Source organism: Euprymna scolopes, chromosome 20 (assembly GCF_053919585.1).
Source record: "Euprymna scolopes isolate OS-2025 chromosome 20, ASM5391958v1, whole genome shotgun sequence".
Lineage (NCBI taxonomy): Eukaryota > Metazoa > Mollusca > Cephalopoda > Sepiida > Sepiolidae > Euprymna > Euprymna scolopes.
Window position 1 is genome coordinate 46,388,221 of NC_136501.1, and position 27,466 is coordinate 46,415,686.

General features: G+C 33.9%; 1 protein-coding gene across 1 annotated transcript in view; it reads right to left on the reverse strand.

Annotated features, from left to right (window-relative positions):
- LOC145241409 (actin-related protein 5-like) overlaps nucleotides 1–27,466 on the reverse strand; it is a 154,267-nt gene that overhangs the window by 50,955 nt on the left and 75,846 nt on the right. The window contains exons 10-11 of the mRNA XM_080104337.1: nucleotides 24,372–24,464; nucleotides 15,332–15,457 (exon numbers count right to left, since the gene is read on the reverse strand). Of these exons, the coding sequence (XP_079960463.1) occupies nucleotides 15,332–15,457; nucleotides 24,372–24,464 (219 nt within the window). The remainder of the gene's footprint in view (nucleotides 1–15,331; nucleotides 15,458–24,371; nucleotides 24,465–27,466) is intronic.

Below are 27,466 nucleotides of genomic sequence, written 5' to 3' on the forward strand. Positions count from 1 at the left end.
AAAAGTTTTAAAATAAAGCTGTAGTGTTGTTTTCTTTAGGGCGACAAATTTATCGTTTCACCCTGTACTTACATGTCATGGCAAACTTAGTATAATTTTCAAAACTAATGAAAGTAGAAAAATAATTACAAGCAAAAAATAAAATTATCAAATTATCAAGTATTGTATGCTTTAATATGGAAGAGTTGTGCAACCAATTCAGTATGATAAAGAAAGAAGATAATCACGATATCTGATAGCGTAATTGTGGCTGAATTTTTATTTAAAATACTTTTAGTACATTATCTACTGGACCATTTTTCGTAATTTTTGGAATTTATACGAATTTCGCTATGACACGTAAGTATATAATAATGTTTTCACCGGAAATGTGTTGGTTTAAAAAATCACTTATGTAAACAAACGCCTAATCTTTATATCTTTATACAGGTGTGCCTTTTTTTATCAACTCTTGGTATGAGAAGGAAAAAAAGAGGAGGATAAAAAAATGAAAGCAGATATGAGAGAAGTAAAAAGAGTAGAAAAAGCACAAGAGCGGATTTAGATCCACTTTCAAAAAGTTTTAAAGTTTACCCGGGACGTCAAAATATGTCATAGTCCAAAAATCACATAAATAGATCAAGTAGTTTTATATTTAACTAAAAAAATCAAGTTTTATGAGTAAGTAGAGAGGGAAGTCTTGCATCGCCATCTTCAAGAAGGAAAGAGAGATAACTCAGCAATAATTCAAACTTGCAAAATCAGCTTTGTGGTGCATACAATTTTCCATTAATAATTTCAAATAATTTAAAATTGATTTTCTTTATAAAATAAAAATAATGAAACTACTTGATCAACAAGTGATGGAACAGAGAGATCATATTCCAAAAATCATATAAATTATATGATTTTTGGAATATGGTCACTTCGTTCCATCACAGGTACATACCGTATAAAGATTTGTCTATATTTTTTTTTTTTTTTTTTTTTAATATAAGAGGAATCTTTTATTCAAATGTGATGTCATTAAATCAACAATGTTCTAAATTCTATTAAAGACTTTCTTTTATTTCTTTTAAATAATTTAAAGCTAACATTTATATTACTGAAGAGAGGTTAACAGTAAAAGACTTTTTTTTCAATTCATTTAGAACAAAAATATAATTCAACATTAACAAACCTATACCCATGTATGAATACCAAATTCGGGTAATTTTGTCAGATTCTGGCTATTATCAATGCTAATTTGATTCAATTAAGATTTTTCTACTTTTTTTTAAAAAATGTTGCTCTAAATATTCTTACGTGCACTAAATTCAAATATTTGGTAATTTGTAAGCTCAACTAGTATAAAATTATTGAAATACATCAATTGTTAAATTGAATATTTCAATTACAATCTACATATCTATATTTTTATAAAGTAATAGGGTTCGTGTGTTTCTGTCTGTGTGTACAGCTCTCCATCATCAACGAAATATAAAGGAGGTAAGAGGGTAGATCTCTCCTGGTAGAGAAACATTAGAACCCATTTTAGGATGTTTCTGTTATAGGAGACAAAAGAATCAATGCCTAATTTCTTTATATACTAGTCTATAAACCACCCCCATATCGAATGACTTATGCTCATTTGCATATCACATTATATTAAATCTCTTTAACTAATTACCTCGACCTTAGTACATATTGGAAATATTCTAATCATTTCAACTGTACTATTTACAAAATCTATTTAACATTTAATTATTTAATATATTTTCATTTAATTTTATATTCGATTTATTTCACTTTACGTATATTATCAAAACAATTCATTGGCGAGCAAAGCTTTATGTTTTGGGATTGTATTGAAAATGTAATGGAAATTTCAATTTCGTTCCGTTTTAATCTTTTATATTTTACTTAAACAAAAACAAATATTTTAAAATAAAACTTTATTAAAAAATAAATAATTTTATTTTTAAATGAAAAAAATCAATTTAGTAAAATAATTGTATTAAACACCCCCAGCCTTGTCAGCAAACCTGTAAACCTATAAAAGTTAACATTTCGAATGTAAACAGTGATTTTTCGATTTTGTTAGCGCTTGCCGCAATTAAAGACAATTAAAACGGAACTAACTTTATTTCCATTCTATTTTTTAAACAACCCCCAAAACATAACGCTCTCTTCCAGTTATAGCCATTTTTTTTTTTAATTAAATAAAACAGGTCAAAAAAACAGATAAGCGCATTTTCTTTTACATTTTTCTTACAAGCATTGTCATTTAACCAACTGCAGGATATCGTTACTTTTGTGGGGTTGTTTTGAAAATGGCACGGAGATTATAATTTCGTTCCAATTTAATCTTTCTGGTCGAGCCTATTTCGAAAGCCTGTTTATCATAGATTTGAACTACAAATAATTTATTACATTTTGATTATTACTATCTTAAGACTTAAAGCTTATATTTATTTCATTTTTCTATTTATATATTGAATTAGTTATTTCCAGTCTTATTTAAACTTAGTGCTTTCTTTAAACCGGATGAACCTTTTATAAAAATATGAGTTTAACGTAAAGAACACGAACAAGGTTTTATTCAACTGAATTTCTTCCAGTTTACTAGCAAAATATATAAATTTAAAAGAGATATAAATAATAAAATAAAAAGGTTATGTAATTTAAAAGAAATACACGTACTCACAAAAGCAGAACTTTTTTTTACACATTTTTTTCTTTAAAACCATAACAATGAGACTAACAATTACCTAGATCTTAGTAATTATTTGTTTTAATAGAACTGTTTTAATTGTACTGTTTACTTAGTTAACCTAAGTTGGTATTACATTTATTTTACATTTACATTTTTTTTTTAATTATTACTTTTAGACTGTGACGTTTACACCCGGAAGTAATGAGTCACACGTAGGTCGCTTTTATTCATTCCTTTTGGTCAAGATCAAAGTGTAGTATCTGTTCTTCAGATGCTGCACTTCATTTTCTTGTTCTCTTTCGGTGGAGAAGAAATCCTTCACGACTGAGACAATTTTTATTTTTGTACCTTTTCTCCACGTTAAAAAACGACCCTGGTGTCTAACTCTGTCCCGTGGGGAGGCATAGTAAATAGGTACAATATAATTGTTTATAATTGTACTATTCAGAAATATTATTTATAGTTCGTTCATTTCAGTTAGTATACATTTCCTTTACGCTTAATTAATTTACAATCATTAATATCGTTAAACAATTCCGTTTAAAACCGAAATTATGCCACCCAAACGAAGTAGAAACGAAAGTGAGGAAGAAAGAATGGAAAGATTGGAAGCTAATAGACTAAGAGTTGCTGCAATTCGCTCCAATGAAAACAATTCAGATAGAGAAAGACGTCTAGAACTTAACAGGATACGTCAAAGAGAAAGGAGAGCAAGACTGTCAGATTTGGAAAGAGAAACCCAACGTGAAGCTGACAGAACTAGACATGCTGTAAGGCGGTTAAATTCATCACAAGATGAAATTCAAGAAAGGCAAAGATATGCACTGGAAAGAGAAGCAATATTACGATCGAATGAATTATATGAGGTAAGTAGACGTACACAAGGTGAGTTGAGAGTGGCTCAACGACATCAGAATGAATCGGAAACCCAACGAAGCTTTCGCCTATACCAAGGGCAACAACGAGAGGCTGCATGGAGAGAGAGTATGACTTTGCCCCAGCAATTGACAGAAAACGAGGCAGCTAGACAACGAATGACTGCTTTGAGACACCATGAAATAGAACACTGCAATAGAAAAGGATTGCTCTACAACAAAAATGACTCTCTCACTACAGCTGATATAGGAAAAATGGACAAAGTATGTCAACATTGCTCAGCTGTAAAATTTAAAGGAGAAACCCCTGGTTGTTGTTGTTCTTCTGGCAAAGTTGTGCTTGATAGCTTTCCACCACTGCCTCAGTTGCTTCAAGATTTGCTCTCCGGCAATGGTCCCATCTCTAAAGATTTTCTGCAAAATCTACGCAGTTATAACAATTGTTTTGCAATGACATCATTTGGTCACAAAATTGCGACAGTACATGGGTGGAATCCTTCTTTTAGAATTCGAGGCCAGGTTTGCCACCAGATTGGGAGTCTTTTACCACCTGAAGATGAAACAGCAAAGTTTATTCAAGTCTACTTCTTGGATAGTCTGGAAGAGGAACTACATAATCGGGGACGTGACAGTAGACTCAATAGAGACATTCTCCAAAGTCTGACTGAATTTTTACATGAGAACAACAGCTTTATTTGTCAGCTGAAAACAACAAAGGAGAGGATTGAAGAAGAACACTTGGTAGAACATAAAGTTGTCATAAGGGAAGACCGAAGGCCGCAAGAAGAGCATCCACGGTGATTCAATGCTCCAACAACAACGTATGAGATTGGAATATTAATGGAGAATGAACCAACAGCTAACCGGGATATTGTCTTGCGTTTTAGAAATGATACATTAAAATGGATCTCCGAACTACATCCCCTCTACGATACTTTAATGTACCCGTTAATGTACCCCTATGGTTCTCCATCTTACAACATCTACATGAAGGCATCCAATGGGCGAAAAGTTACCCAACAGCAATTTTATTCGTACCATTTAATGACTCGGCCTGGAAACTATTTTCTCTGGTACCGAAGGCTATTTCAACAATGGCTGGTGGATGTGTACTGCAAGATTGAAACAGAACGTTTACAGTTCCTGAGGCGTGAGCAACAGACCCTGAGAGCTGACAATTATAGCAACTTGAGAGATTCAATTCTTAGGGAGGATGGGAATCCAGAACAGTTTGGTCAACGAGTTGTACTTCCGGCAACTTATACAGGAGGCCCTCGATACATGTTTGAGCGTCAAAGTGATGCCATGGCATATGTTCGGCGAATGGGCCGAGCCGACCTCTTCATCATGTTCACAACAAATCCAAAGTGGACAGAAATTACAGAAAATTGTCTTCGAGGGCAAGACCCTCAGGATCGTCCAGATATTGTTGCCAGGGTTTTCAGGCAGAAGCTAAAAAAGTTACTTGAATTTATTAAAAAGGGAGGATTTGGCAGGTTGAGGGCTTTCCTGTACAGTATTGAATATCAAAAAAGAGGACTGCCGCATGCACACATCCTCACCTGGCAGGCCCCAGAGGACAAACTTCTACCAGAAAAAATGGATCTCTGCATATCTGCAGAGATCCCTGACAAAGAGGAAGATCCTGATCTTCATGCTAAAGTTATGGCACATATGGTGCATGGACCTTGTGGATCATTTAATCCAAATTGTCCATGTATGATTGACAACAAATGTTCCAAAAAATACCCAAAAGAATTTCTTCAGTGTACCAAGCAAGGCCAAGACTCTTACCCCAAGTACAGGCGAAGAAAACCAGAAGATGGAGGCCAGACTGGTACAATAAGGATGAAGAGAAATGGTCGGTATGTTAATCAAGAAATAACAAACCAGTGGATTGTTCCGTACAACAAGGTCCTCCTTCAGCAGTTCAACGCTCACATTAACGTAGAAATTTGCAGCTCGATCCAAAGCATCAAATATGTCCTCAAATACGTGAATAAAGGATGTGATCAAGCAGTGTTTGAACTACAAAGAACTGATGGAGCAGCTAACCAACAAGGCCAAGTACAAAGTCACATTGTGGATGAGATCCAGCAGTTCCAGAATGCAAGGTATGTCGGCAGTTCAGAGGCAGCCTGGAGGATATTGGAACATCCCATCCATGAACATTTCCCCCCAATTGTACAACTTTCTGTTCATCTTGAAAATGGGCAGCGTGTCATGTTCTCAGCTGATACTGCTCTGGAACGAGCCCAAGGTCCACCGCCTGCCACAACTTTGACAGCATTTTTTCAACTCTGCCATGAGGATGACTTTGCAAGGGGTCTCAAATACGTAGAAGTCCCTGAGTTTTACACTTGGAACAAATCGACAAAGAAATGGATGAGAAGAATGCGTGGGGTACAAGTTGAAGGTACTGAAAATGATGATGTATGGAAGGCACCATGCATTGGGAGAATCTACACGATTAGTCCAAAAGCAGGGGAGTGTTATTTCTTACGCCTGTTGCTCAATGAGGTTGCTGGTCCAACTTCATTTCAAAATTTGCGAGCATACAATGGTCAGGTGTTTGAAACATACAGAGCAGCGTGCCTTGCTCGAGGCCTTCTAGAAAATGACCATCACTTGCATCAAGCAGTAGGAGAGGCAAGTGCCACTCAATCACCTTCAAATTTGCGAAGCCTATTTGTGATAATTTTAACAGCCTGTGAGCCAAGAAATCCTCTTGAGATCTGGATGGCTTTTCGTGATGTAATATCTGAAGACATTCTTCACAGATACAGGCAAGAAGTTAACAATCCAGAAGCAGATTTTAATGAGGACATCTACAATAAAACTCTTTGTCTAATTGAAGAAAAAGTTCTCCTTATGTGCGGTCAACCATTGGCAAGCTATGGATTACCTGCACCAATGCAAGGGAGAGATGAAAGACTCGCGAGAGAGTATCAACGTGAAGTTACTTATAATCTTGAAGAACTTCCCTACAAGCAGAAAATATGCAAGAAAAACTGACCGATTCTCAAAGAGAAGTTTACAATTCATTCATGGCAATGTTGGAAGCACAAGGTGAAATGAACAAAAACATGATGTTTCTTGATGCTCCAGGTGGTACGGGCAAGACTTTTGTAATCAATTTGATCCTTGCAAAGATTAGATCCATGAGAAAGATTGTGCTTGCAACAGCATTCAGTGGCATTGCTGCTACTCTACTACAAGGTGGCCGCACTCTTCACAGCACTTTTAAAGTACCCTTGGATACTCATCGAATGGATCAGCCAGTTTGCAAAATTACTGGTAACTCAGCCTTGGCAAATGTAATTAGAGACACCTCTGCAATCATTGTAGACGAAGCCCCAATGACGCACAAGAGTGCTTATGAAGCAATTGACCGAACACTGCAAGACATCACAGGAAACAAGAATCCCATGGGTGGCATTCCAACCTTATTTTGCGGTGATTTCCGTCAAATCCTCCCAGTGGTTAAAAATGGCACAAGGGCTAACATTGTCAATGCAAGTTTGAAACAATCCTATCTCTGGAGGCACGTTATAGTGAAGAGACTGACTACTAATATGAGAGCCTATATCTCTGATAACACAGCTGCAGCAGACTTCTCAAAATTGCTTCTCCAAATCGGTAATGGTCAGTTTCCTATCACTTCTTCACCTGACACAATTAAGATTCCAACTGCGCTTGGTAAATGTGTCGGTAATCAGAAGCAACTGAAAGACAAAGTGTACCCAGACCTGCAAAACAATGGAAAATCACCGGATTGGCTTGCTGAGAGGGCTATTATTTCGCCATTAAACAGCAATGTGAATCATTTGAACAATTCAATAATGGATGAATTTCCAGGAGACACAAAGCAATACAAGTCAGTTGATTCAGCTACTAATGAATATGAAGCTGTTCACTACCCTGTGGAGTTTTTAAACTCTTTGGAGATATCTGGAATGCCTCCACACATTTTAAATCTCAAAATTGGATCGCCAATCATGATTCTTCGATCCTTGGAACCGCCAAAAATAACAAACGGAACCAGATGTGTTATCACCAGATTGCACACCAATGTACTTGAGGCCACCATTTCCTGTGGTCCCTACAAAGGCGAAACCGTTCTACTGCCAAGGATCCCCTTAGTTCCATCGGACTCAGTACTTCCATTTAAATTCCGGAGACTCCAATTTCCTGTGAAGGTGTGTTTTGCAATGAGCATAAACAAAAGTCAAGGTCAGACATTTAACACCATTGGCGTAGACTTGACATCAGACTGCTTCAGTCACGGTATGTTCTACGTCTCCATCAGCCGGACAGGAAGTTCAGAAAAACTCTACATTCTGGCTCCAAATCAAAGCAGCAGAAATGTAGTTTACCCTGAGGCTCTTTAGTAAAAAGTTCGAGAAATGGATATGAGGAAAAACTGACATGATCTGATTGTGGTAAGTTTTTAGTATTGAATGTGCAAGATAAAATTTAAGCAAGAGTTGAAAATGACTTCAATGAAAAATTTACTATGTAACATCAAGTAACCTTCCTTTTTGATGAAAATGTTTTGTGAAGTTCCTGATTGAATTTCAGTCACTACAAGAGGTAGTTAAAATGTTAATCACCTTATGCAATCGTTGCTCTTACAACATCAACTTACTGGAAAGGTGCCCACAGATTTTGGTACCCGAGTGCGCAACAAAGCTCCGTGCGAAGCACGGGTATCTTTGCTAGTATATATATATATATATATATATATATATATATATATATAAGGCAAAACAGCCGCACGCATTTTTGTATGTCTAAGAAAGGCTTTTTTTTCAGGGGGGGGGGGTTCTCGACTAGGTTACATTTATTTAGAACTTTCCTTATACTCCCTAGATTATAATATCTACGATTTGCAAACAGACGCCGTTTCTACATTTATTTTGATCGACTTTTAAAAAATTCCCACTATTCCGTCCTTTCACGTATTTGTTCATCTTTTTCGTATAAATAAAGCGAAACTAATCGAATCGAAGTAGGCCGCCTGGCTTTCCTGCCAGGAATGTCTTGAAATCAATTAGCTTTGATCAATGTTGGGAAAACCCTTCATATCAGACAATCGCTATTCATTTGAGAATTCCCCCTCTTTCAAGGGAGCTATGTTTCCCCAACATCGTGGGGAAACAAATAAATGAAACGGCAGAAAGTTGAACTGGCATTCAGCCAACATTCATTTCTGCGCCTGAATGAACTCATTCACTTAGCAAGTCAACTTTTTGATTGACATCGATAAATTTGAATGCTTTTCACTTTCTGTCACGTCTTAGCGTAGTGGCAAGATCTCAGCTTTTCTTTCACTTTCTTTTCTGTCTTCGCATCACGGGTTCGAGCCTGTATCCCTACTAAAACATTTTTTTTGTTGTTCAAACACCCGGGCAACGCCAGGCACCTCTGCTAGTATTATATAAAAATGATTTAATCTCATTTCTAAGTAAAAGGTTTTTCGATATACTTACATATTAGGCAAAAAATAAGTATCCTCAGCAAAAACTATGAAAAGTTATCAAGTTTAATTAAAAATAGAAATCAGTTTTTGTATTTTGCAGATCCACCATTGAGAAGAGTGGAAATACCCATAAAGCAGGGGAGATAACTCCGTCTACCATTTGATCAAGTAATGGCAGATTGGTAAAATACAAAAACTGATATTTATTTTTAATTATTTTTAATTAAACTTCTACTCAATAATTCTTCCTAATTTTTTATGGTGATAGTTATTTTTACCTAATACATGAATATATCGAAAAAATTTTTACTTGGTTGGTTGGTTGGTGATTTATGGAATATCAACTACTGTAGGTCATTTGATGCCAAATCATTTATTAAATTGGGATAGTGGATCATTTATTGAATCAAATCAGGTTAAGTTAGTATTATATTTTCTTGCATAGGTTTGCTTTTTTCAGAAAAAAATAAAATCATGATTGGGTTTATTTTTTTCAAATAGTTTTTTCATGTTGTTGTCGTAAAAGCTTTGATAAATATGAGTGAGATCGACACAGTCTATAAAGAAGTAAAATGTTCTTGGCACGCAAAAGCACTGTGAAGGATCATTTTTCAAAAGGAAGGAATGGGTTATGTGTCTGTGTCCTATGCAAATATGGGAGAAAACCATTTCCTTTTTGTGTGACTTTCTGAACCCTGGTATTTATTAAGTATAGGTTTAATTTTAAAGAATTTGTTGTTTTGATAAGTGTTCCAATCGTCTTGCCATTTCTTCATTGACATTATTTATTACTGGTTTATAGTTTGTCTATGGAATTTTCATATTACTTATGTTTTGTTTTTGCAAATTTTTGGTAGCTAACTTTTTCATTTTCTTGAAATCTGAAATAATTGAGGATCCAACAGAATTTGTTTTTGCTTTGAGAGAGAGTATTCTTTGTAATGATTAATGGGTTATTTAAGTTTGAGAGAGAGTATTCTTTGTAATGATTAATGGGTTATTTAAGTTTGAGAGAGAGTATTCTTTGTAATGATTAATGGGTTATTTAAGTTTGAGAGAGAGTATTCTTTGTAATGATTAATGGGTTATTTAAGTTTTGGTTCTTTAAGGATTTGAGTATTGACAGAGAGTTTGAAAATATTATAAATTTATCATGGATAAAGTAAAAAATGGGATCTTCAGTCAAGCCTTTGGTTGTACCTTCCACACTAAAAATTGAAGTGTAGTCTGGTAGCCATTTCTGTAAAGTAATGCTATTGGATACTGCTCTCCATCCAGTTCTTTGGATCCATCTGAGTAGATATGCAAATGGTCTGGGTACTTTTCCTGAATGTTGAAGAGGTTATTTTTTGATTGGTTAATGAATGAGTTTTTTTTTTTTTTTTTTTTTTTTTTTTTGAAGCTTGTTTAGTTCAAGGATAATTACAGGCTGCTTCAGTAGCCAAGGTGGAAAGCAGAGTTGAATATCATGGATGTTGGAGATTAGGATACCTGGTTTTATGGTTTTTCTTTTTGGTCAAATATATTTTAGTATTTGGGATTGAAGATGCAGTTATGGACTTGATTTGCTAAGTTACAATTTAATTTTATTTTGGGGATTGGAGTTTTAGTGATGGTTTATGGAATTCAGAATAGAGACTCTCCACTGGGGATGTACGAAAAGCTCCTAAAAATAAGTCTTAGAGCTCCATGACGGATTGCATTTAGTATGCTTACGTAGGATTTTCTGACTACTCCATATCCAAAGTGCCTTCAAAAAGTTTCCAAACTTTTTGCGTATGGCCACTTTTATTGATAGTACACACTGCAGTCCCCTTTGGAGTAATCTCTTCCAGCTGTAATGCACTTGTCATACCATGCCAACAACTTCTGGAAGATCCCATGGAAGTTCTCTCGTGTGAGCATGTCAATGATCCTCGCCACAGCTTCTTTCATCTCCTCAATTGTCTAACGACAGCCTCGTACCATTATCCTTAAATCTGAGTGACAAGTCTCACCCCGAAAATATCTCTCTTAATCCTACCACTAACCCTAAGTCTGAATGGCACCCACTTCAAAATAAAAACCAATCCATAATTCTACTACTAACCCTGAATGGTAAGCCTCCAATCTTAAAATCACACATAATCAAAAAAAAAGTCAAAAAAAAAAAACATAAAAGGTCCTACATCCCCTAAAAAAAATATATACTTTTTTGTCTCCCATAGGAAAATAAATTAACTGCTCTAAAAGGTTAGAATGGCCTGGAAATGTTGGATTATTTTACATTAAATTTATATGTGAAACTAATACCCCACTTTAAAATAATTGTTTTCGTTCTTTCTTTCTGAAAAGATGTTCACACATAATTTCCCCTATCTCTACCACTAACCCGAGGTTTGCGTGGCAGGTCTCCTCCTACAAAGACCTGAAAGTCACACATAATTGTCAAAAACAACATTCACAGGATTTATTTTCAGAGAAAAAAAAAGTATGGTTAACTGCTCTAAAACGTTAGAATGGCCTTAAAATATAAGATTATTTTGCATTAAATTTATATTTTTGTTGTTTTGTTTTTTTATTTCTGCCAAGCTTTTTAATTAATTACCTATAAATTGCCTATGTAATTGCCTAAAAATAAGAGAATTACATATTTTGGAGAAGCAGGTGGAAGCAATTCATTTCTAACAGCACTAGTATTAGATTTAAGTTTCTTGTACATAATGCATTACATTTGAGTTCTCTAACTTCTTTCTTTTTTTTTTTTAATGGATACATGGAATTTTATGAAGAAGTAGTATATAAAATGTGACAAAATGCATATGGTCTTAATGAGGGAAAAATATCCAAAAATAGTCATAACTTCTTATTTTTGATCAAATTTTTAAAATTTAAAAAGATTCTTTCTTAAATCATCAAGCATTTTCTATGTATTCCATTATTGAGATATTTTAAGTAATTTCAATTTTGTCATGGGTATTGCTAGTTTATAGACTGTTTGTAGCATAAAAGACACAAATGGTAAAAGTGTGTACATCTATATATTTATTTTCTGTAAGTATGAAGGAGTGTGTGCTTCTGTGTGCTCAAATATTCATTTGCTTAAATCACTTTTCAATAGGAAAGACTATGTATTTCACAATATTTACAAAGTTAAAGACTTGCAGGAAAGCTATGGAAAATAAATTGCCTGAGAGTAAATTTAAATGTATCTAGACCAAAGTGACAATTAATAGTTTGTAGTGTTGGAAAATCCCCAGAAAGAGTTCTGTTCAGTTTGTGTAAAGGGAGGTTAGAGCTCTCATGAATCCTGGGCCAGATCACAGGAAATGGCTAACAACTCCTGATTCCAGCACTAGAGATTGAATACTTGTGGGTCCAATAGTACTGCCAGATCATCCTTGTGATTTTTGTTTTTTTTTACATTTTCATCCCAAAGGGGCCTACTATCTGGGACATAATTTGTAGGGAGTTGAGCAGTAAGATGTCTGTTTACATTACATTTGAATTTCTGCATGTCAAGATTGTTGGATAGTGGGGGAATTGTTAATGGCCCATTATTTACTACACTGTTATAGATTTTCCAGACGTCACAAGTTCCTAATTTCTGCGCTTCAATACATTTTCTGGTGGTTATTTTCTTCTTGGCTGTGGCTATTTCTGTTTTACAATTACTTCTAGCTTCTATATTTTATATTGTTTATAATTTCTGCCAGCCAGAGCTTCAGCTGCCCACTTGAGGAAGCATATTTTTGCTAACCAATACAATTTATTTTCATATTTAAAATTGATGTTTGAAGTTTTATTTACAAGGGTGAAATTGAATTATAACAGTCACTAAAAAAATTTTTTTTTTACACGGTAGTCACCACTTATCAAGGCCCGGAAGCCACTCAGGGATAAGGGTTATTGCAAGTACAGTACGTTAGTGTGGAGATTTGATGAAGTGTTTACTTAAGGGGGCGGTTCATTAGGAATTTGTTAACGTTAGACTTGAAGACATCCAAGTTGTAGTCAGGTGGGAAGTAGGCAGACGGAACAGAGTTCCACAGGCGTGCAGTTCTAAGAAAGAAGCTTTGTTCATGGAATCCACGTTTTGATTTAGGCACAGATAAAGAGTGGGGGAAATTTTTCACAGTGGATTCAGCTAGACGGGTGTTTTTTGTGAAAGATTGGCGAGGGGGGACCAGAGATTGAAGTTCAGACGAGCACCTGCCATGGAAATAACGATAAAACAAGGATAGGCTCGCAATATCTCTTCTGCCACGAAGTCTATTTTGTACACTGTCAAGGCAAGATAGGCTTTTTTTAGCAGCTCCTGCCCAGATATGGCAGCAGTATTCCATCCTTGGACATACTTGGCTTTTATATAGATAGAGGATTGCATCAGTAGTGAGATATCTTCTGGAGCGGTAGAAGGATCCTACCATCTTTCCAGCGACCTTGGCAACAGACTTGATGTACGTGTTCCATTTCAGATCAGGAGTAAAGGTCAAACCCAGAAGCTTCTCAAAGCACGGAGCTTCTCCTAGACGAGAGCCATCCATTTCAATTGATGCCAGATGGGGATCAGAGTGTTGATGATGTAAGGATAGGAGTTTTATTGTAAACATAACATACCTGATCAAAATTTATTATTAAAAAAATATCAATGTGAGATATTATACTATTCATAAATGTGTAATAGGATAGGGCTTTACGTTGTGAGTGAAACAGTCGCATTTGCAAATGATTTCACCAAGTGGCGACTAAACATAATAAATCGCTTATCTTTTGGTGATTGCGTATCTTTCACCAACAATCTCCCAAATCTCATTACTGAATAAAAAAATATCTTTTTCAACCTTTTTTTTTTTTAATAAAACGATCAAAGTCAAATTATTTAAACAATAAAAGGTTTAAATATAGTTTTTTAATGAAGACTGTTTAAATAACATCTGAAGAAGTTTCAATGTTTAAACCTTCAACTCATAACATAAAATTTGATGCATATTTACAATTCCACTTATTTAAAAGAAAAATACAGAAAAATCTTTATGGTGTACATACTTGTCGTGGAATGAAGATGCCATATTCCAAAAATCACGTGGGTTTGGCTAGTAACTTTTCCATTTGGCTAGTAAACAAAAATATTTGGTTGTCAAAGGTCAACTAAAGAGAAATTTGTCCATAAAGTCCTGGAGAATCAACAAAGTTCACCTAGTGATATACATAAAGAGGGTTCCTATTTACAATGCCTCCCCACGGAACAGAGTTAGACACCAGGGTCGTTTTTTTAACATGGAGAAAAGGAACAAAAATTTCAAATTGTCTCAGTCGTGAAGGACTTCTCCTTCACTGACAGAGAACAAGAAATTAAAGTGCAGCATCTGAAGAACAGGTACTAAACTGTGATCTCGGCCTAAAAGAAACTTATAAGTAACCCACATGTAACTGAATAGTAGTGCCAGGGTTGGGGGGGGGGGAGGTAATAAATAATAATAAATTGTTGAATAAAAAAAGAAAAAATCTAACAAGTACATCTCCATTTACACTAACCTTAAGTCTGAGTGGCAATATGGAAGAGAAAAAAGAAAATGGTGCATGCACTGTAGACATAACAAGACCATTAAAAATCAATTTCTCCATTTGCATGTTTTCGACTATTACGTTCATTGTGATTGTTAATACACAAGTTTTCAAGCACTGTGTTGTGACCTTCATATTAGTAGGCCGAATCACTGAAAAATTATGTCACACGTGAGTTGTCACGCAAGCAAGACCTGTTGAACAGTTAAATTGTTGATAATGAATGAGAGCTTTTTTACAAAAACATTAGCAAACTTTAAAATTTGCATTGAAATAGAGAAAACAATTTATATTGAAACTGAAATTATTGAATATTAATTAAAAAAATAGAAAACAAAAAAAAAAAATGAGAATTAATTCTTCCTGTGAAACATTTTGTTGTTTCATCGATCTAAAAGACTAAAATTTGTTTGCATTTATAAAAAAAAAGAAAAGAAAGGAACACAGACCAATTTATATTGAAACTGAACTTTACACAATGTAAATTAAAAAGCAAAAACAAGAATTATGTATGTAAAATGTTTGCATGTTTGAAGCAAGAGGTAATCAAATACAAGAAGGAGATAATGCCTGAGAGAACGATATCATGACAACATAACAGATACTACACTATACTCCCTGCAATGAATTATGCATTAAAAGATAGTAATAGTATAGTTTTGGCTTCAGACAGACAGATACCAAATCTCCATAAGTAATAAATTTGGTTGAGGAACTGCATCTGCTGATTAATTTAGAAATCAAGACTCTTACCTCAGGTTCTTCTGGAAGTTCTTTTCCAAGAATTTTGGCTTTGGTTCGTTGAATATTGACGGTGAGTTTGTTGATTGCAACCTGCAGTTCTTCACTTGAACGAAAGCCCATATTTTTTAGAGCCCTCTAAAAAATAGAATGTTGAGATACAAGGTACTTATTAAGTTATGGCCTATTTTTCTTTTTTAATTCAATACTGCAAATAATAGAAGAGATACAAAAAGCATAAATTATGAATGAAACTGAAGAGTAAAACGTTCAAATAATAATTTGGTAAACAAGCATAAAGCAGCATGTTATGGATGGCAAACCTGCAAGAGGTAAATGCTTAGCTAAAGGAAGACAGACAATCCATGGTATAGCTTGATTACTCCAAATATGATTTCTCAACTTCGAAAAATTATTGCCTCTTTTGATGAAGGGGGAAGAAGGGTGCTGAAAAATCAACCCACTTAAAGTACTTAAAAAAGTAATGTCTCTTCAGATATGAGGTTCAATGCTGCGATAATGACCAAATTGAGATTTTCCAAAATTAATGTTCATACCGGATAGTAAACTTCACATAGTCAGTTTTTAAGTCCATAGATTAACAGCTGATAATTTCTAGATGTATCTCTGGTGTGATCCAAGTGATGTCTATTTGCATGTTTTCATATGTCAGCAGAGGAACATCATGTTAATCAGTTTCTATATGCCAATTGTACAATTTTATATATATATATATATATATATATATATATATATATATATATATATATATATATATATATATATACTTCGGAATAGTTTTTATTTAACAATCAGTGGTTATGTAAACGTGAGATTGTTGGTTTACAAAATATTACTGGCAGTAATATTCTATAAGTTATCCCATCTAAACAAGAATTGCTCGATATGCAAGATAGAGCAAATAAATTAAATTGTAATTCAATGAATTTCAAAAAACTCTCATTGAAATGAAATGAATTGGTTGAGTTTCATATCAAAGAATTTTTATTATTCCAAGCAAGACAAAGACTGTTTTAGAAAGTTTATCTCCTTAACCTATAGGGTTTCGATGTCTACCATCTCATCAGAGGAGTGAAAATATTAGCAAATAGTTATAAAGGCATGCACCCTATTTGCTAAAGTCAGTGAGACATGGAAAGTCAAAGTGAAAATAATACATTTATCAGAAGTCCTGTAGCAGGAGTATTTGTAGAAAAAGGATATGAATGTTTTTGTTGATCCAACTTGTTTGGTAAAATCCATATTATACGTTCTTTACATCCGTTTGGTAATAGTTTCCAAGTTATATCCTGGGTAATCCGCATAGCTGTGTACATATCCGAATCGGGCAAGTGCTTGTTTAAATTTGTTTTGGGTCCAGCCGAAAATAATTTCAAAGTCTGGTGGAAGCCTTTTCATTAGAAGCTTATATTATATTTAGTGTGGCGAAGTGTTAGAGAGAGTAGGTAATGGTAAGTGGTAGGAGGTGGGGTGAGACATTTGTGCCTATTCATCTTAATATACACATGAACACACATATACAAACTCAACACTTACACACAATATACATATGTTATATATATACAGATACAACTTACACACATACATACACATATATACATATATACACATATACATATATACACACACTTAAACATACAGACATCTTTATAAAAATAAAAATAGATATCTCTTCAAGTAGAATCTAAGAATCATAAAGTTTGACCGGTCGCTTAATTGAGGTTAGGTCGTGTACAAGATATAGGGACTTGGTTCGGGGAGGGGGGGGGGAGAAAGGAGGAGGAATAAGAATATGGATATAACAACAAAAACCAAAATAAACTAAAATAAAGAGATGGGCCAAATACATAAATTGAATAATTCTTTTTTTCCTGATTTTTCCTAGTTTAACCTCAAACCTCATTGTCAATTTAAATTGTATTTGTTCTGTCAACTCAAGTTATATGTACTGCCCATGAGGTGCTAATTATTATTAATTTTATACGTATCTATATTACCCTTAGAAAGAGGATTGACATAAAGTTTAGAATATACTAATGTTTATTAGCTAATTGTGAAATTAATTCTAATATTATTGATGGAACGTTTTATCTTTATTTTATGGTCCTTACGGTAATAGTTCAATGCTAAGTAAGTTAAAACAAGGTAATAAAGTAATTATAATACCTTACTGAAGAGAAAAAACGTTTAAAATCAGTATTTCCATAACCTTATGCTATTTTATAATATTTAACCGGGGAAATTTTCTATAACTGCATTATTAATACACATACATACACACACATATACCCACACATATATGTATATGTATAAGGAATGAAAAAATATACCAGCGGTGGTTGACGTTATGTTTAAAGAAAAAATAGAAATAACCAAATGAAATTATTAAAAAATCAACGTTTCGTCCTTGTTTCAGAGGACATCTTCAGGATAATTGAAATAAAAATGTGAGAAAAGAAAAAGTCATAGATCGTGCGAAAAAAGACAGTTTTTAAATCCAACCCATGTCGGGAAAAGACGAATATGTGTTTTTTTTCGCACGATCTATGACTTTTTCTTTTCTCACATTTTTATTTCAATTATCCTGAAGATGTCCTCTGAAACAAGGACGAAACGTTGATTTTTTAATAATTTCATTCGGTTTTTTCTATTTTTTCTTTAAACATATATATATATATATATATATATATATATATATATACACACACATATATATGCATACATATACACATATATACATATACACACCTATATATACCCACACATAACATATATATATACCCACACGTACACATGCATGAACGTGTACAATATATATTTTTTTATACATACTCGCAACCATACGGTTAATACACACATATGCTCACTTATTCTATGTATACTTACATCTAAGCCCATATATACCCACAGATACCAGGTGTTCCATATATAGACAGATATACCCTCATATATATAAAGAATGTATTTAGAAATAAAAATGTATGCACTTATTTAAACTATAATTTATAGGAATAATTAGTGTATGTAACTTACCTAAGTTTATCAATGATATTTTTTATTTTTTTTATTTTTTTATAATTTTTAAACCCCTCCTCTGCTAATTTAACATTAATAAGATGAAAAAAAATGGGATTGTGTAACTATGGTTATAGAATTTAATTAACCTAGTACCATCAGAGATGACACGTCAATGAGTATAGTTCTTTCTTGTTTATACGTACGGATCTGGAGATTACCTTGCAATGGGGAATTTTTACTCCTTTTCTGGTTAGTAGATGGGTGCGGAATTATAAATTCTTTAAATGGGAAGCTACATGCTTTTGGAAATACTGTTATAATTAGATCTTAGAGTGCCAATTACGTGTAGGAGATTTAAAGTGTAGCATTTTAATGAGCTTATAATAAAGCTCTACTTAACATGTGCATATACACAAACAAAGAAAGTTATTTTATGTGTTAAAAGAGGTGATTAAGAAACTATCTTTAGAAATGAACATTATTATATTATTAGTAAAGTAAATGTTTAGATTTTAGTCAAGACTGGTATGTATTTAGTACTTTGTTTTTACCTATTTCTCATTTGTACAGAGAGTGTATGTTATTTTATTTTAAGATTGCTGTATTTAAATTTTTTCTTGTGTTTACATCTGGACACTAGCTCGTTCTTGGTATTAATTATGGGTTTATTGAAGGTTATGATGTTAACTGCCTCGGATATACAAAGATTGCAACACTTATCCCCTGGGGCATATGATCTAGATTTATTCAGTATTCTCCATTTAATTGAATATGGAAATTTCTTGTCCTCTAGGCTATTGATTAATTTGGTTAAAGATGTGCTATTATTATCATTGTTTTGAGATCTTTCATTTTTGAAGGAATGTAGGTAGTTTGAGATTCTTATTTTTATTAAGCTTGATGATGCACCTATATACGTGAATGTTTTCCTTGTTTTATTACTGTTTATTTGTTCATCGGTCCCATTTCTATTGAGTCCTATATTGGGGGGCTGGGCAAAGATGGGGCATGGGGATTCATAGCCTTGGTTCTGGTTAGTACTAAATTGGTCTTCACTGGGAATTATATTATTGGATACGTTAGCTTGGCTGTTGTTGTTTCTGTTGTTATTATTATTCGAGCCCTCTCCATATGTTTCCCTATATATGTTTGCGTTCTGAACGCTTCGACTATATTCATTGTTTTCCTCGTTTGATTGGTTGTTTTTATGTTTTGGTAGTTGCGTGACTGTGCAGGCGTATACTACGTATTTGTGTATGCAATCGTTATTAAGGGGGCATTCATTTTTATTTAGGCAGTTACATTTGTTACTAGGTATTAGGTCAATTGGTGTATCCAGTGCTTTTTTAATTTTCCTGTTATTTGTTGAAATTATTGTCTGTGCTAGATTAGGCATTGTGGAGTATGAGATTTTTATGGAGTTTTTGTTTAATATGGTACTATACTTATGAGGGTATTTAAAGGATTTTTCCACTATTCTGAAAAATTCTTTTGGAATATTAGTTTTTATATTGGAGCTGAAAGGAGGGTCGAACCAAATGGCATTCTTACATCTTACTTTTCTCTTCTTATTAAATTGTTTTTGATTTGGGATTGGGCTGGTGGCTGTGTATTTAGTGAGGAAATTTGTATTGTTCGGGACATTTACCATTATCTACTCTCCCTAACACTTCGCCACACTAAATATAATATAAGCTTCTAATGAAAAGGCTTCCACCAGACTTTGAAATTATTTTCGGCTGGACCCAAAACAAATTTAAACAAGCACTTGCCCGATTCGGATATGTACACAGCTATGCGGATTACCCAGGATATAACTTGGAAACTATTACCAAACGGATGTAAAGAACGTATAATATGGATTTTACCAAACAAGTTGGATCAACAAAAACATTCATATCCTTTTTCTACAAATACTCCTGCTACAGGACTTCTGATAAATGTATTATTTTCACTTTGACTTTCCATGTCTCACTGACTTTAGCAAATAGGGTGCATGCCTTTATAACTATTTGCTAATATTTTCACTCCTCTGATGAGATGGTAGACATCGAAACCCTATAGGTTAAGGAGATAAACTTTCTAAAACATTCTTTGTCTTGCTTAGAATAATAAAAATTCTTTGATATGAAACTCAACCAATTCATTTCATTTCAATGAGAGTTTTTTGAAATTCATTGAATTACAATTTAATATATATATATATATATATATATATATATATATATATATATATATATATATATATATAAATGTTCTCCCTTAAAAATTTTTTTTTCAATTAGAAAACATTCCACCTATATATAATACTAGCATGGGTGTCTGGCATTGCCCGGGTGTTTGAAGGTGTGTGTTGAGCAAAAAAAAAAAAAAAGAAAGTGGTAGTAGGAACCCATACCGCGAAGGAGGAAAAGAACAGGAAAAAAAGTGACGTAGGTTTAAATTGGCTAGACACACTCGACTTTTGAAAATATCGGTGAAAAAAGCAACCCTTCCCTGTAGAAAAGTGCCCAGTTGAGGGTGAAGACATTAATGTTTTTAGCCAATTTTTTGGTATTTGTCGTCTGAAGGGTCGAGCTTCAAAACGATACTGATCTTATGAAAATCCGTAGTCTCTGTTTAAAGTTTTAGGCAGACATGCAAACATACATACATTATATATATACATTATATAATTTTTTACCCAAACCGATTAAAAAGCTTGCCCCATCTCTGAATACCCTTTGTAAAATTTCAAATGTTTAGGCCATAAATTGTCTTTAGTAATTTAGTAGAGGTTGCAGGTCAATTTTTTGTTAACTTTGACCCCTATTTTACCCCTTAACATTTATTGTTTTGGGCTCAAATCCAGTTATTAAGTTAGATTCATGTCCAAGGAACCTATATTTAAAATTTCAAGTGTTTAGACCCAAAATTAGCGGAGGAGTTTGGTAGAGTTCTCAAAGGTCAAATCGTTGAACTTTGACCCCTTAACAGCCAAATTTCAGGCCGAAAATCGATTACATAGATTTTCACAAATCTCACTAGCCTGTAAATCAAATTTCGAGTCTGTAGACTGAAAGTTGACGGAGTTATTGTGTAGGGAAATATACACAGACAGACAGACAGACAGACAGACACTTTCGCTTTTATAGATATATAGATTGATAATGTTCAAGCTCAATGAATGTCTTTTCAGAGCATATATAGCGTAGTATAATAGCTTTCAAAAATCCAAAATCAATTCTCCTTATTATTACTTTTCAGAAGGAAAATTATTACAATATTGCTTCGTTTGCAACTAGAAAACTTTAAATCTGGTCTTAGGCTAAAATAGAATCACTAAATATCTCGGCGCATGCATTTATAGAAATCTTTTTAGACTATAGTCAATAAAATTATGTCTTTGTCGCATTTTTAGTGGCTTACTCATTAGATAAATTCCTTAAAAAAACATAAGAAAGAACATGGTTCAAATAACCAACATGCACTGCCAACGTTCTTCTCGTTATCCAATAAAGATAATCATACTATACATATAATAATCTATCAACAGGACGAGTTGATGAACTCTCTGCCCATTTAGGATCAAACTGTGATTGTAGATCTACACAGAGCTGGAACTAAACTTGTGGTATTTGCATATTAGTAATGAATTTACAAAATTATATACAGCTTACATTACTATAAGGTTGATTAGAAAGTTCTTGCAGAATTTTTAATTTTGATTTCAAATGATGTATTTTCAAATAAGTTTTCCTTATAATAGTTTTACTTTATATTTTTTTTTTTACATGGGACTCACCACTTATCAAGGCCCGGAAGCCACTCGGGGATAAGGATTATTGTGTATACAGTAGTCAATGGGATAATATCGTAGTAATCGTTAGTAATGGAGATTTGATAAAGTGTCTTACTTAAGGGGGCGGTTTATCAGGAATTTGTTTATGTTGGACTTGAAGACATACAAGTTGTAGTCAGGTGGGAAGCAGGCAAACGGAAGAGAGTTCTACAGGCGTGCACTTCTAAGAAAGAAGCTTTGTTCATTGAATCCACGTTTTGATTCAGGCACAGATAAAGAATGGGGAAAATTACTGACAGTGGTACAGCTAGACGGGTGTTTTTCGTGAAAAATTGGTATGGGGGGACCAGAGATTGGAGCTCAGACGAGCACTTCCCATGGAAATAACGATAAAACAAAGACAGGCTCACAACGTCTTTTCTGTGGGAGAGAGGCTGCAGGGAAGAGAAAAGGGCATCCCCCACTAGGCTACGAAGTCTATTTTGTATTCTGTCAAGGCAGGATAGGCTGTTTTTAGCAGCTCCTGCCCAGATATGGCAGCAGTACTCCATCCTTGGACGTATTTGGCTTTTACACAGATAGAGAATTGCATCAGCAGTGAGATATCTTCTGGAGTGGTAGATATATCATTTTAAAGAGTGCTTTTCGCTTTATCTAATCGTTTAAATTACAATTGTTTAAAATCTTTTCAGAACATTTAGTACAAGATGGAAATAAAGCAAATTCACACAATTTTCTTATTTCAATTCAAGCTAAGCTGAAAAGCTGCTGAAACAGTTTGCATATCAATGAAGCGTTTTGCCCAGGAACCACTACTGAACGCACAGCACAATGGTGGTTTAAGAAATTTTGTGGCGAGGATGAGAGTCTTGAAAATGATGAATGTAGTGGTTGGCCACCAGATGTTGACAACAATCAATGAAGAACCTTAGTCAAAGCAAATCTACACACAACTGTTTGAGAACTTGAATTAGACGTAACACATACAACAATTTCCAACCACTTGAGAGAGATTGGAAAGACAAAAAAACTTGATAAATGGGTGCTTCATGAATTGAATGACAACCAAAAGAAAAGCCATTATGGAGTGTCATCTCCCCTTCTTTTACGCAACAAGAATGGCCCGTTTCTCGACCGAGTTGTGACTTGCGATAAAAAGTGGGTTCTTTACAACTTTTTTTCACAAAAAATGTGGGTTCTTTACAAACTGGCAATGCTCAGTTTTTTAGTTTTTTTTTTATTTTAGGCATCTTGATTTCTTGGGAACATAGGGCCGCAACGACACTTCTCTAACAGACCCGGTTCTGGCTGATCCTCTTCAGTTTGGCCCATGTCATTCCGGCAGCCCTGGTCTCAGCCTCAATGCTTCTTTTCCATGTCTGCCTCGAGCTCCATTCAAGGGCTTGCCTCGTCATACTGGATGCAGGATTCCGCAAGGTGTGGCCAATCCAATTCCATTTTCGTTTTTTGATCTCTATCTCCATTGGTTGATTTTGTCCCATAGTTGTTCATTTGAGAGAGTCTCTGGCCATTTGATGTTTAGGATGTTTCTGAGACATCTGTTGATGAATGTCTGAAGTTTGTGGATGTTGGTCTTGGTCACTCTCTACGTTTCTGAGCCATAGAGTAGAACCGACTTCACATTGGTGTTGCTAAACTGACCCTGCAGAGGTTGAACAAATTGGGCTATGAAACTCTGCCTCATCCGCAATACCTCTCACCCACCAACTACCACTTTTTCAAGAATCTCAACAACTTAAAATAGATTTAAAGCTCCCAAAATTTATACTAAAATTGTCCGCAAGTGGATAAAGTACTAGGTCAAATTTAGTTCTAAGTGACATTCTTCTCAAGGTTGGAGGTTCAATCCTCAGTGCAGGCAATGCTCAAAATACAATCGTAAATAACTTCGAACTCCTAGCCAGTCATGGCTGATTGAATGAGATTAAATAAAAGGTTCTGTTCAAAACTGTATACAGATTCCAGAATTCAATAAAATACACCTGAAGAAGGTCAGAAGTTACATCGACCGAAACGTGAAAATAACACTGAAGATGAGAGTAGTAGTCCAAAGAATCCAAATAATACATAATAGTTTTTATATTTCAACATTCAATAATACAAAAAAGGGTTGATTAATCATATAACAAAAAAAATAAACAACATAGTAAAAATTATTCTACATCAAAATTTATTTTTAAAAAAAAAAGAGAAAGATAAAGATAATCTTACTGTGTATTTCTTTAAAGCTTCATCATCTTCTTCCTCTTCTAATAAAAGTTGCACACTCATTAACTGCTTAAGCTGCTCTTCATTTTCCTGCAACTGAAAAACAGAGTAAATAATCTTAAAAAAAACAAGGTCGATAGCCATTAGTCGTGTGCTCTCGTGTAATGAATGAATGCGTGAATGTAGGATTTACATGAAATTCTTAAAGATAAACTAAAATGACCAAAACATGGGCTGAAATGACTTAAATGAATAAAAAGTAAATGACTTATAATGACTTTAATGAACTTAAGGATGAATTGAATGACCTTAAGAATGACTTGAATGCTTAAAAAATAACTGGAATCCTTCAAAAACAACTTGAATGATCTGGAAAATGATTTGAATGGCTTTGAGACTGACTGGTTGTAAAGTAGGTGATCATTTGACATTAAATTAATACAGAAAAGTGATTCCCCATTTTATATCACAATAAGTACAGCATGTAGTAAGAATAGATACTACACTTTGATCTTGGCCAAAAGTCCAAGAAAAGCTTAAAAAGTTAAGAACAGCATCTATTAACAACAGACTTTGATCTTAACCAAAAAGACCAAGCACAAAAGTGTTACCAACAGACCGACGGAGTGACTTATGGAGTCGCTTGCACGCAACTAAAAAAAATATGAACAAATTTATATTCAACATATCTTGATTTATATAAAGCTAGGTATCTGTATGTTTATATATTTGTATGTATAGAATTCCCTCTTAAACTAATTGACCAATTACTATGAATTTTAAAAGTTTTTTTAATATTTATATACAACACATTAAAGTATGACAGTCACACCTGCTGATTTTTTATTTGTGTGAGATTTCAAGAGTTGTCATACTGTTTTTTTCTCTCAACTAAAAATCTTTGTAAAAAATTTAACAATTATTTTTTTCAGAATAAGGAGGAAAAAAAAAACATACAAGTCAAACATAAAAAATATTTCCTTAAGTTTAAACAGAAAATCATGCTTTTTTTTTTTTTTTTTTAAGTGGGTTTTTTTAAGTAGATGTTTACCCAACAAAATGACAATGAAATTTATTTTTACTCATTTAAATTATTCTTTTTTTTCTTTTAAATAGAAATGAGAGTGGGGGGGGTACTTTTGTAAAATTTTTGATTTTTTAAACTTTTTGGTGAGAAGGAATTACAAAAATAACAACCATTTCATACAAACACAAAAAAAAAATCCTACCAAATTGAATAACTCTCAAATGCATTACTGATTTATCTCCCTTTGATTGAAATTTCAATGTATAACTTATCACATATGCACACACACACACACACACACACACACACAAGAATTTTACAAACTATCTTACAAATATACCAGGTAAACCAAGTGCAAAGGAGATTCAAACAATTGCACTTAAAGGGACGGTTAGAATCTTAAAAAGATCTCTCGGTTGGAGTGTCTAAAATAGCAGGTGTATGTTTGGCATCTGGTAGGATGCCCCATCCCTGGCTTAAACAAAATGATAAGAAAAATGAAAAAACAGAAAAACACACACACAACAAATTCCAACAGTTTTCATAAATAAATATTGTTTGTTACATTAATTGATGATCATCGTTCTTTTGATTTTATGTGTTTCTGTGCCGTCTACTGATTTAACAATAAAACTTGTTCTTTTCATAATCAGTCAAACTAGAGTGATGAATTCACACTAGGATCTGACATTTGTTTCAACTATAATATGCAACATTTTTCAATAAACGTGTAAAAGCATTTTGTGCCAAGTTTAATCAAAATAATTATAAATCTTTGTTTAAAATTATTTCTAAACATAAATCCATAACTAACTTTCTAAAATTGTATTTTCACGTTCATTTAATATTTGGCATATTGATAAGTGTGTTTGCTAATGGACCAGGAGATCAGGGTTCAATCTTCAGTCAAGTCAAAAAAATGGTACTTGGTGCTCGCTTTCTAAACATTCAAAATTATAAAAAAAAAAAAAAAAGGATCAAGGGCAAGTGGAGTAATCCTGGGAATGGAGTGACACTCTCCCCTACACCTTAGTGTAGCAATTAATTAAAATAGGGCCTTCGGGTCACTCTTAACTATAGTCAGCTACATAGCTTGTGTTTTGTTTCAATTACAATACTATCATGATCATCATATTCGGTTTAATATCAATTTTTACATGCTGGCATGTGCTGGATAGTTTTAAGAAATTGACTTCCAAACTAACTTATCTCTGGTCAGGTCTTTATTTATCCATCTTTATTTCAAGTCCATTTTTATTACCTTCCCCTGTTTTCTTAGATCTTTCTTCCTTGTAGACTGAATATGCTACGTCAACTATTCTACATTTACTAACCCATAAACTGTCATCCATTCTTTTTAATATAACCATACTAATGTAGTTTTTTTCACACCCATTTCTCTATAATATCCATATTTAATCTTCCTCTCAGATCACCCAATCCAAACTTGTCTGACATTACACATTCATCATATCAGTTTTATATCAGTTTTCTCTATGCAACACTTGTCCTCAACCCTCACTGACATGATTGCATTGTATAGATATGCCTGATACACTCTTCTCTTGGTCATCAACGACAACACTCTGTAATGGCAGAAAGTGATCTGAACTTACTCCATCCACTCAGACTCTTGAAATAACGTCCAAGGATGGAATACTTCTGCCATATCTGGGTAGGAGCTGCTAAAAACAGCCTATCCTGCCTTGACAGAGTACAAAATAGACTTTGTGGCTTAGTGGGGGATGCCCTTTTCTCTACCCTGCAACCTCTCTCCCATAGAAGAGACGTTGCGAGCCTATCCTTGTTTTATCGTTATTCCCATGGCAGGTGCTCGTCTGAACTCCAATCTCTGGTCCCCCCTTGCCAATCTTTCACAAAAAACACCCGTCTAGCTGAATACACTGTAAAAAATTTTCCCCACTCTTTATCTGTGCCTAAATCAAAACATGGATTCCATGAACAAAGCTTCTTTCTTAGAACTGCACGCCTGTGGAACTCTGTTCCGTCTGCCTGCTTCCCACCTGACTACAACTTGGATGTGTTCAAGTCCAACATTAACAAATTCCTA